Source organism: Elephantulus edwardii, unplaced genomic scaffold, assembly GCF_000299155.1.
Source record: "Elephantulus edwardii isolate Elephantulus edwardi_28Jun2011 unplaced genomic scaffold, EleEdw1.0 scaffold00024, whole genome shotgun sequence".
NCBI lineage: Eukaryota > Metazoa > Chordata > Mammalia > Macroscelidea > Macroscelididae > Elephantulus > Elephantulus edwardii.
Window position 1 is genome coordinate 21,687,364 of NW_006399774.1, and position 12,198 is coordinate 21,699,561.

Here is a 12,198-nt window from a genome sequence, read left to right on the forward strand (position 1 = left end):
CTCCATCCCCTTCCGCTCCCACTGAGCTTGGAGCTGAGGACCCAGTGTGGACTGTCCACTGTGGGTGAACGTATGAGCCAGTTAAGAAGCTCCAACTCAGGCCGGTTGCAGGCCCTGGACAGAAGCCAATGATGCTGGGATGGGACAGCAGAAACCAGACGGCACGCACCGAGTGTGTCTGTGGCCGATGGGGGGCTGGAATCACTCTGCCTGGTTCTGAGCCCCACTCCTTCCCCTCGCCACACGCAAAGGACTCACTGCTGTCCTGCGTGTTTGGACTCGTACTGGCCTTCCACTGGGCTCTAGGGTGTGCAGACACTCACGGTCCGAGACTGCCCAATATTCTACCTGAGAGACACTGGGCATTCCAACTGCTGGCCTTTCGGTTAGCCAAGCAATCTGTTACAAGTCACCTCAGGGGCACTGCAGGCGGCTGCATGTGGTCACGAGAAAGCAAAGATCCTAGCCAAGGGGTGCGCAGACTTTCCGAATCCACAGTGCCTAAGACACTGGAGACGTCCCTGACAGCAGACTTTCCCAACGCAATTCGTCTTTTGATTCCCTGACTGCTGGTGCCAAGAGTGTTGAGTGTGGAACCAAGCAAGCTGAAGTTATCAACAATCTCAATCTCTTCTCTGTCTGTTATGAAGCTGCTAATAGGCCTAGTGGTGAGAATCTTTGTTTTCTTGATGTTGAACTTCAGTCTAAAATGAAGACTACAGTTCTTGACCTTCTGCCGCAAAGGCCTCAGGTCTCCTTAAGTTTCAGCAAGCAAGGCTGTATCATCTGAATGATGGTGATAAATCTTCTTTCAGTCCTGATGCCACATTCCTCTTCACAAGGTCCAGCTTTATGATCTGTTCTGCATAAAGCTTGAACAGTATGGATATAAGACACATCCCTGACACACTGCTTCAATGGTGCTGAGCCAAGCAGTGCTTCCTCGCTCTGTTCTGAGAACTGCTTCCCGGTCCAACCATAGGTTTTGCACAAGCACAATTAAGAGTTCTGAGATCACCATTATTTTTAAGGTTGGCCACGATTTGTTGTGATCCACACAATCAAATGCCTTTGCACAGTCAAAGAAACACAGATAGATACTCCTCTGGTACTCTCTACTTGCAGCCAAGATCCATCTAACGTTGGCTGTGATGTCCCTAGTGCCACAGCCTCTTCTAAACCCAGTCTGCACAACTGCCATATCTAGGCCACGGTCTTTGCAATTACATCAGAGAGCTGGGCAATCACTAAAGATGATAGAAGAAGGGTCAGTGCCTTTGAATTGTGCTGGAGAAGAGTGTTGAACATCCTGTGGACTACCAGGAGAACAAACGAGTCTGTCCATCTGGAGGGGGTGAAACAGCCTGAGGCAAGAATTTTGAGGCTCCATCTCACATACTTTGGGTATGCGGCCAGGAGGGACAGTCCTTGGAGAGGGACATCGTGCTTGGAAGGGTGGAGGGACAGCGTAGGGGAGGAAGACCCCGGATGAGATGCATTGACTCAGTGACTGAAGCAATGGGACTGGGTCTGCCGGAGAAGTGAGATTGGCTCAGGACAGGGCAGGGTTCAGAGCTAAGGTCCATATGGTCACTAAGAGTCCCAGGAGACATGATGGCACCTAACAAGAAGACACTGCTGACCCAAGAGCCATGTCTCAGGGGCTCAAACCTACAAGCTGGTCTGTGCTAGAGCGATGCAGGGTCTCCTCTAGTCACAGCCTCCCATCCTTGGGAACCTGACAGAGGGCGGGAGGGGTGCTGGGGCCAAGCAGACCCGATGGCGGGGGCTGTGCGTTTTTGTTGGAGCATATAGAACAGATTTACACTAAACTGGAGTCTAGCAAAGCAGCTCTGGTCACGAGTGGAAAGGAGCTGCACTGCTATATACCAAAGGCATGTGGTTCAAATCTACCAACTGCTCCATGGGACAAAAGACGCACACTCTTTCCCGTGTGATTTACGGCCTCTGCACACCTGCTGGTCAGCTGTGGATCCATTTCGACTCAACGGTACACAACAACATCTATTAAGAGGCGCTCTGGTGGGGTGGGGTGCTGCTAACAAGGTCAGTGGTTCAAGTCCACCAGCACTCTGAAGAATGATGGCCAGTGTCCTCCAGTGAATATCTACACCCCTGGCGAAGGGTCATTCTCTGAGTCGGGCCAACCTGACAGCAGTGGATTTTGTGGTCTGTTCCATGTGTAACAGAAATCCTGAGAGAATGAGTGTCACAGATGCTTCAAGTGGACACGTGCCGCTGGACAAGTGTCCCCGACAGACGTGCAGGGTGACTGGTGGTCACAGACCTTCAGCCAGGAAGACGGGAAGGACAGGAGAGCAGTGAGGCCAAGCGCATGTGGTGCTCGGTCCCTGGACAGCCCCTAACTTCCCTGCGCTGTGGTCTCTCCATCTGTGAAATGGGTCAGCGCGGCGCTGGGATTGTGCCTGGAACAAGTGAGGCCGGGTGGGCATTTGCTTTAATCCACAGCCATTTCTTGGCATCGGCTACTGACTTCAATGTTAGATCTGGCAAAGGACTGGGAGCTCCATGCTCCCCTTCAAGGCGTCAGAGTACTTGCTGCAAACAGGTGCATGGGAATCGTATTTCTCTACTGGTCTCCTGCACACACCTGAACAGGAGGGTCTGAAGACCCTGAGGAGGGCATGCAGCCAGGGTAAAGGGGCATAGCTGGGAGGAGTCTACACCTCATGCCGAGGGCACACAACCCGGGTAAAAAGGCACGGCTGGGAGGGATCCACACCCCAGTGCATGAACCCCCAGATGGACAGGTGACACGGCTGGGACAGGCAGAAGGAGGGCTGGGAAGGGACGCGTTTGGGAGGGACCCAGGCCCTGCACAGATGGCCACCGGCTTACCCCCTGGGAGTGCAGATAGTCCATGGTCTTGGTGATGGTGCACAGCACATCGCTGGCCTCACGCTCAGAGAAGCAGCGCTGACGGAGGATGCGGTCCAGGAGTTCACCGCCTCGCATCAGCTCCATCACCAGGTACACGTACTTCCCATCATCGTAGACCTGTGGGGGAGGCGTGGCTCAGACACACGTGTGTCCCCCTGGGGGCGCAGGGTCCCTGCTGTCATAGGCTGGTAGGGACACACAGCTCAGATCAAGGAGTGCCCCCACCTAGGCAGGGCAGGGGTCCTGATGTCACAGGTCTGTTGGAGGACACAGTGCTCACACACACGAGTGTCGCTGCACTGTCCCTACGCAGGGCAGGTGCCTCCTGTTGTGACAGCCCTGTGGGGGGTGGTCCACAGCTCAAACCCATATGTGTTACTGCTGACTGATCAGAACACAGGCAGGTGCGTCCCTAGTAGCCCCATCTAAGGTGGGAACTTGTGTGTGTGTATGTGTCTGTGTGTGTGAGTCTAACTCTAAGGTGGGAACTCGGGTGCATGTGTGTCTGTGTGTCTGTGTCTGTGTGTGACTGTGCTCCGGGGAAGGCGGCAGACACCCAGACATGATGAGGTGGGCGAGCCAGCCACTCCACAGTGGCTCTGACCATGGCTACTCAGGGGTGCTGGACAGGTGGCATCTGCAAACGGGCCAATGAAACCCCGTGGGCCACAGCTATCCACGGCGGAGGAGACGATAGGGCCCCAGACAGCTTTTTGATCCGTTGTGACAGGGATGGCCACCTGGATGGCTGGACAAGCCGGAATGAGCGAGCCAGCACTGGGCCACTTTTCACTCATTGTCAACTTCTCCAGATGCGGCCCGGCCTGTAAGGCTGAGCTGGTTTATGTCAGAATTGAGGACACTGAGGCAGCGTCCAGGCAGGACCTCTGAGAGCAGCTGCTTCTCACTCTGCCGGGTGAGCTGGCCCCAGTGAGCGCTGTCTCCCACCTCCAGGCTGATGGCACGCTCAGGACCCAGGAAGGAGCAGTTCACACCAGCAGGTGGTAGGAGCCACAGATACCCCAACCCCAACGTGAACCAGGGGCTGTGCAAGTCCCAGAAATGCTTGATGTAAAATGCAGCAAAATGTGACTGAACACATGGATTAACTCACAAATCAGTGGGGCTTCAGAACAAACTATCAACATCGTCTACAACAGTGAGCTTAACCAAAGAGGGGAGGTCTACATGGAGGACGTGTGTGCAGGGACAGCGCAGTTCCACACACGAGGATCTGAAAACATAAATATCATCCAAAGTTATGCAGCAACTAAGCCGGAGATGAAGACACTGGGGATTTGAAATTGATCAGCTATTGATCTAACTTCTGAAATTGATCCAAATATTAAAAATAAAATAAAATTGGGGAACAAAGAAGATGAGCAGTAACTGGAAAACGTGCTCTTGGTGATAAAACAGAGCTGGCGGTCACACGATGGACTTTTAAATGCACTTGTCATGTCCTAGTCCTTTCCGAGCGGCACGAATGGTGACTGGCCCTCACTGGATGGAATACACGGGTGTCACGTGACTGGGTGAGGCTGTGCGGAGAGGCTCCGGACGGTCAGTCTGCACGGGCTGCCTGGGGTCACAGACACTGTCTCAAGCACAGAGTGGACGCATCAAACGTGATGACTGACCCGTGGAGCTGTGGGGTGATCTCAAGGATATTACACATAAAGAAAACAAAAGGGTCATGCCAAAAACAGGAGAGAAAGGCAGGACGGGAAGAGACTCTGAAACGGGCTCTCGAATGGAGAGAAGCTGAAGCAGGAGGGAGAATGAGCAGATTCCCAAGGGCAGCCAGAGAAGACAAGGCCAGCGACCACAGGAACAGGCCCAGGGGACACACCCAGTCATATCACGAAATAGGCCTGAGGACACACAGCCAGTTACAATCAAACAGGCCCGAGGGGACACACCACACCCAGTCACGTCATAGGCCTGAGGACACACAGCTAGTCACCCTACGAAACCGGTCTAAGGAGACACTTCAAGTCAGTCGCCACATGAAACAGGCTCGAGGAGACACAGCCAGTCACCTCAGGAAACATGAAGTTAGAAAATGGAAGGGAGGAACACACCCAGCCTTCTCAAGCTGTAAAGAACAAAGAAGCCTTGTCCCCAGGGAGTAGTCTTTATCCAAACAAGAGTTTTTAAAGAGAACACACCACCAAGGAGGAACGTGCTTCTCAGGACAGACACCCCGACAAGACCACACGGTGCAGCCCAAACACAACTCTCAGAAGGCAGGCGGGGGCGGAAGAAAGCTGCGAGGAAGCAGGAAACCCAGAGAGGGATGCAGTAGAGTGCTGTCTCATCAGTGAGATTGCAACCAACGGCACAGAACAAAACGGGTGTGAGCTGTTGAATGGAAGGCTGATTTACTCTGAACAGAAACAAAGCAAAAACAAAGCCTCAAGCTGCAACACTGAAGGGCTCTACGGGCTAATATTGAACTTCGTTGGCAGCATCCAAAGAAGGTGGAAGGAATACACCTGGTCACCAGGCGAAAGAGAACTGGTTAACATTTCATCACGTTAGGCCTTTGAATTGGGATGTAAGTGAAGAATGTGGAACATGCTGGTTCAGGAATAAGCAAAAGTGCAGTATGCCTGCTGCCCAGAGGCAGGGAGGGTGAGATTCCATCGGGCAGACTTTGGACAAGTTGCCAGGAGGGGCCTGTCCCTGAGAAGGACATCATGCTAGGAAAAGAGGGCCAGTGAAAGAGAAGAAGACCTCGGTGAGACGGATTCACACCAGGACCGCAGCAATGGGGCACGCGCTACAAGGACGCCGGGGTGGTGCAGGGCTGCGGTGCGTGGGTCACTGTGAGCTGGACCTGGCCTGACGGCTCCCAACAACAATCCTCACGGCAGCAGACCACCAGACCCTTTCTCAGCAAAGCGGTCAGGTGGTCAGCAGCTGGGCACCTACCTGCTAGGCCGTCAGGGTTCCTACGCACACACGTGTGTGCACATGCATGCATAATTATTCCTACTCATGATTCTCTTGAGAACCCTGCTGGGAACAGAGGGTGAGGGAGAGGAGGTGAGCCCCTTCTTCCCCCTTCACAACTCCAAGCCCCTCAGCCCAGGGAGAATGACCACTGGTCACCCAAACAGAAGTCAAAGCCCCAGCCTGAGGCGAGGTCTGCTGGTGAATCAGGAGTGGTGGACACAACCGCTCACACAAACCCTGTGCTCTTTCATCTTATGATCTTGTGGTTTAGGGGTGTAGGGGGTGATCAGTGAGGGGACATGGCCGTCCATGCTGTGGGGCAGAGGAGGTGGGGACAGCCCGTAAGTCGGGGTTCCAGGAGGAAGAGTGGGGGCTGCACTCACGTCTTTGAGGGTGATGATGTTAGGGTGTTGCCCGTATCTCAGCAGGATCTCAATCTCCTCTGAAGGGTCCCTCTTGCTCTTGTCGATTATCTGAAACAGAGCGCACAAAGGTGAGAGGGACCTCGCGTGTCTGCAGAGTCCCTGCCCTCACCTGTCCCGGGACAGCTGTCCCAGTGAAGCTAGGGGGTGGGCATGACGGCATCTGAAGGAAGCTCTCGCGGGACATCTACGTCAGCAAGCGATGCAGAGAAGGCATGGTCGCTCTTCCTGCTTAAAAACAATCCTTTCCATGTTGACCACTCTGCTTGAAAAGGCTCCAAAGCCCAGCGTGTGCCTTCACGTCGTCCCTCTCCCACTGACCAGTTAAACGCAGAGCATGAGACAGGCACAGGGGCATGCAGCTTCTGTCTGGGCTTGGTGTGACGACGCGTGACCGTGTGACCACGGACGGAGCCCCTCTGTGCAGTGACACTGGACTGTTTATCACTGCGAGCGAGAACTGTGGGTACCCACTCTTGTGCACCAGTGGGGAACGCTAGCATTCCTATCTGCTGGAGGTGCAGGAAGTAAGTTCTGCCTGTCACCAAGCATTTGAACAAAGTGCACGCGAGTTCTCTGCCACTGCACGAGATGCATGCCCTTCCTCCACTGTCCAGTCCCATGCTCAACTCTTCCTTTCAAAGCCTCACAGAAGCACATTTAACGCTCACTTCCCCCCCCAAGGTTGTTAGTTACAAGTTTATTTAGGAGAAGACTTATTGACTGAGGAAATACGGTATATAATATGGTGACATGCTAGTGAGTTCCATTCCAACCTTAGCCTAGCTGACATTTTTACATGGTACCAGCAGTGTCAGAGGACATAATGCATTTAGCAAGTCTATTGTCAAGGACCTGTCTTTCTTTTTTTTTTTTTTAAAGTTTCAAAAGTTACTTTATTAAACTGAAAGCTACTGCCAAGATTATTATAATTTTTTTGGATTTCCATTCATTTTTCCACTTTTCTCCCCTCCCAACCCTCCCCCCTAGTACACTACCCTCTTAGAAAAGTAAAAGAAAAATTCTTTCACTTTAACGCTCATATTTCTAGCAGCGTTCTGGTGCTGGCACCATGTGTGTTCTTCAAGACGACGCTTTATCGACGGGCCGCCTAACTTCTGAGTCTTCACCAGCCTTGGTCTTGACATTCATACTTCCACTAACAGCCTCTCCAAGGCAATCTATTGTTTGCACCATTGAGTTGGAACTGACCCCTAGTTGAGCCTCCAGCACGTTTTCAGAGGCAGCAAATAGCATGGGAGGGGCCTGCCCATACTCCCACGGAGCAGCTGGTGGCTTTGAACTGCACACCTTCAGGATGCCAGGGTAACGCCTTACCACAAGGCCACCAGGGACAATGTGGGCTTTCACTGTTCACTGAGCGGAGCTAACTCACTGCGGACCCTCCCCCCGGGTGCCTGAGGCTGTAAACTGCACACGAGACCGCTCCCCTCCTCCACTGGAGTGCTGGCATAATCTCACCGTTGGGCACTTTGAAGATTACAGCTTCTACTCATGATCAAAGTGAAACAGCCATGTCTACAGCTTTGGTGTCTGTCAGAGCAGCACTTCACTGCTAGTGTGAAACGTTGTTGTGGTTGTTATGTGCCATCAAGGCACCTGCGACTCACAGCAACCCTACGTACAACAGCTCTGAACCCTGCTCTATCCTGAGCCAAACTCACTGTCTCTGACACACCGATCCCCATTACCCCAGTCACTAAGTCAATCCATCTCATCGAGGGTCTTCTTCTCTTGCACTGTTCCTCCACCCTCCCAAGCATGATGTCCCTCTCCAAGGACTGGTCTCTCCTTGCAACATGCTCAAAGTATATCAGATGGTGCTTCAGAAACCTTGCCTCCAAAGAGCAGCAAGGCTTCACCCTCTCCAGGACAAACCTGTTTGTTCTCTTAGCAATCCATGGTATATTCCATACTCTTTTCCAGCACCACAGGTCAAAGGCATAAATTCAATCATTCCTAGTCATTGTCCAGCTTTCTGATGCATAACACATAACTGCAAAGACCATGGCCTGGATCAGGTGCACCTTCGTCTCCAGACTGACATCTTTGCTCTGGAGAGGTCCCTGATAGCAGACTTTCCCAATGCAATTTGTCTTTTGATTTCCTGGTTGCTGGTGCCAAGAGTGCTGACTGTGGGAGCCTAGCAAACCAAAGCTATTAAGAATCTCAGTCTCTTCACCATCCGTCATGATGCTGCTAATCAGCCCAGTGGTGAGAATCTGTGTCTTCTTGATGTTGAACTTCAACCCCTATTGAAGGCTAGTCCTTGACCTTCTGCAACAAGTGCTTCAGGTCCTCCTAAGTTTCAGCAAGCAGGGTTGTGTCATAACACAGGATGTTGATGAGTCTTCTTTCAATCCTGATGCCACATTCTTCCTCATAGAGCCCAGCCTCCCGGATGACCTGTTCTGCATATAGATGCAAAAGGAATGGAGATAGGACACATTCCTGGCATACACCCTTCCTGATTTTCAAACCATGCAGTGTTTTCATGCTCTGTTCTGACGACTGTCTCCTGGTCCAAGTATAGATTTTGCATTAGCACAATCCAGTGTTCTGGGATTCCAATTCTTCTCAGAGTCAGCCACAGTTTGTTGTGAACCACACAGTCAAATGCTTTTGCCTAGGCCATGAGACACAGATAGACATTCATCTGGCACTCTCTGTTTTCAGCCAAGATCCATCTAAAATTAGCTGTAATATGACTAATACCATGACCTCGTCTAAACCCAGCCTGCATATCTGGCAGTGCCAGTTGTTTTTCCAATAATTTTCAGCAGAGTCTTGCTTGCATTAGATATTAATGATATTGTTCGATATTTTTCACACTGTTGGGTCACCTTTCTTCGGAATGGGAACAAATATAGCTCTCTTCCAGTCATTTGGCCAGGTGGTTGTGCTCCAGATTTCTTGGAACAACTCTGAGCACATCCGGGGCAGTGTCTTGTTTGTGGAAATATGTCAATTGGTGTGCTGTCAATTCCTGGGGTCTTGTTTTTGGCCAATTCTTTCAGAGTAGCTTAAACTTCTTCATTCATCACCACAGGCTCTTGCTCGTATGTTGTTTCATGAAATTCTTCTGTGTCAGCCAATTTCTTCTGGTACAGTGACTCCATCTTCTTTTAATGCTTCCTGGATCATTTAATATTCTGCCTAAAGCATCCTTAAACATTGCAACTTGAGGTTTGAATTTGTCCTTCAATTCCTTTAGCTTTAGAAATACTGAATGAGTTTGGCCCTTCTGATTTTCTGACTCCAGCTCTTTGTACATTTCATTATAATATTTTGCTTTGTCTTCCTGAGCTGCCCTTTGAAATCTTCTGTTCAACTCCTTAATTTCTTCCCTTCGCTTTGACTTCTCGGCACTCTGGTGCAATATTTAGCTTGTCTTCTGACATCCATCTTGATCTTTTCTTCTTCCTCTGTCTTTGTAATGATCTTTTGCATTCTTCATGGATGATATTCTTGATATCCTCCCACAGCTCATCTGGTCTTTGCTCATTGGTGCTCAAGACCTTAAACCTGTTCCTGAGATGGTTTTGAAATTTGAGTGGGACAGACTCATGATTAAGCTTTTGATTCTTGTGGATTTGTCTTCAATTTCACCTTGAACTTGCATATGAGTAGTTGATGGTCTGTTCCACAAGCAGCACCTGGCCTGGTTTTCAGAGCTGATATTGAGCTTCTCCAGCGATTCTTCCCACAGATACAGTCAATCTGATTCCTATGCATACCATCAGGTGAAATCCATGTGTACAGCCTGCATTTATGTTTCTTATAATAAGTATTTTCATTGAATAGGTCATTGATTGTACGGAATTCTATCATTCTGTCTCCAGCTTCACTTCTGTCACTGAGTCCATGTTTTCCAACTACTGATCCTTTTCCTGTTTCCAACTTTTGCATTCTAGTCACCCACTATTATTAATGCATTTTGATTGCATGTTCGATCGACTTCCAACATCAAAGGCCGGTGGAAGTCTTCTATTTCCTCCTCTCTGGCTGTAGCTGTTGGTGCATACGTTTGAATGATGGTGGTACAATGCTGCTGTAACAGAAATACCACAAACGGGTGGTGATAACAATCAGAACAGTCTCTTGTCTTAGTCACTTCTGCTCACTGGCTAGAGAATCCCCTCAGCTGATGCTGGGTCCTCTTAGTAGTCCTATTCTCTGATTATTTTGTTAATCGTTTACTTCTTTTCTTGCTTCTGATTATTTTGTTCATGTTGTACTTCGTTTCTTGCTGTCATTGAGACTATGCAGAGACCACCACACAGCGACCCACAGTTTCTCCCTGTAGAACTCAGTGACGCTGAGGGCGCTCTCCAAGCTGTGCCCCCATCCTCCCCTCCTGGGGACCGCACACACTCACTGTCCTGTGGCTCCCATCTCCTCGGAGGCCGTGCGCATCTCCTGGAGCATCAGGATGCCGTGGTGTCTCTTCCAGGTCTGGCCATGGGGGCTGGACTTTGATCCGGCAGAACTCACCTCTCTTGAACCAGACGGATGCAGTCACTTTACCAGGGTCAGCTCACCACCCCGTGGGAGGTTACACGTGGCTGGAGCACCATCCACCGGTATTTCAAATACCAGAAGGGGCTGATCCACGGCAGACAGGGTCAGAGGAGCGTCCAGAATAAGATGGTGAGGTTCGGTGACTAGGTGGCCTGTCTGACGAAGAAGAGAGGCCTGTAATCGGCTTGTGAAAGCTAGCCCACAGCCAGCCGAGCCCTCCAGATGGCGACAGAGCACTGGGCCTCTGCGGGCAGCCTGGCCCAAGACTGGAGGGCCTCAATATACAGCAGCGGGTGGGAGCATTCAGTGATGGTGAAGGAGGTGCAGGAACGGTCGGCGTTCCACCCTGCCATCAGGGGAACCGCGGAGAGTGAGGGCCGAGCAGCTCAGAAACAGGCACTGGTGTAACGTCCACTCCCTGCCCGCTGGACGGACCACTTCCTTCTCCACAACGTCACTATTTTAGGGCGCGGGAAATGGAGTCAGGATTCCCCTGGAGCGCAGGGCCCCCTAAGTTCTCTTCCTGTCCCTGACACAGTCTTCCCAGCTCCCAGCTTCGTTCCATCGGGACTTCTGGGATGCAGTTTCTGAGTAAGCTCTGCCGAGGAGAAGCCCCTGTTCCCGGGGCTCAGCGCTGTCTAGGGACCTTGGAGCAAAGAGCTGACACAAAGGCCGTGTAAGCCCGGTGTGTGGACTCTGTCCCTGGAGAGGGCACTGTTTCTCAGTGCTGCAGGCCAGCCGGAAGCAGCAGGGTCTGGGCAGGCCGGCTTCTCCTGTTGAGCTCTGGGCACCCCTTGCTTCTTGGGGTCCCTCATGTGGAATCTGTCTTGTCCAGTGTGTGTGCACCTGTTCCAGGAGACACCCCTCAATGAGATGCTATTGTTCACAAGCCAAGAACATCCTATTTCCTGTCAGATCACATCACAGGAGCAGGGGCTGGGATTCCACAGCCCCGTCCATAGAGTGACATCCCCAGGGGCTGTCAGGACGAGCCAACTTGACATTCACATGTCTAGAATGGCATCTGGCGTGCACTTGCTATCATCACCATCATCTTCACCAGTTGACGATGACAGATCCTAGAACCTGTAAGTCCACCTCGGGCTGCTGTCCCTGCTCTCAGGCACCCAGGTGTTGGGCTGTTATCACATGACATTGAGCCAGCTACGACTCGAGCGACCCTCTGAACAATGGCTCTGGACCTGCCTTATCCTGAGCCAACCTCACCTACATGCCTGACCCCATATCCACAGACAGTGTCAACCCCTTGTCCAGACTCTTCTCGCACTGACCATCCCCGCTTCGAGCAGGATTCTCCAAGGACCGGTCCCAGTGGCAACAGGCCCAAAGC

General features: G+C 51.5%; 1 protein-coding gene across 3 annotated transcripts in view; it reads right to left on the minus strand.

The window, feature by feature from the left end:
• Positions 1–12,198, minus strand: part of RPS6KA2 (ribosomal protein S6 kinase, 90kDa, polypeptide 2) — a 336,292-nt gene that overhangs the window by 5,928 nt on the left and 318,166 nt on the right. For all 3 annotated transcript variants that reach the window (XM_006882782.1, XM_006882783.1, XM_006882781.1), the window contains 2 exons: positions 6,267–6,356; positions 2,881–3,039 (listed from right to left, as the gene is read on the minus strand). In XM_006882782.1, the coding sequence (XP_006882844.1) occupies positions 2,881–3,039; positions 6,267–6,356 (249 nt within the window). The remainder of the gene's footprint in view (positions 1–2,880; positions 3,040–6,266; positions 6,357–12,198) is intronic.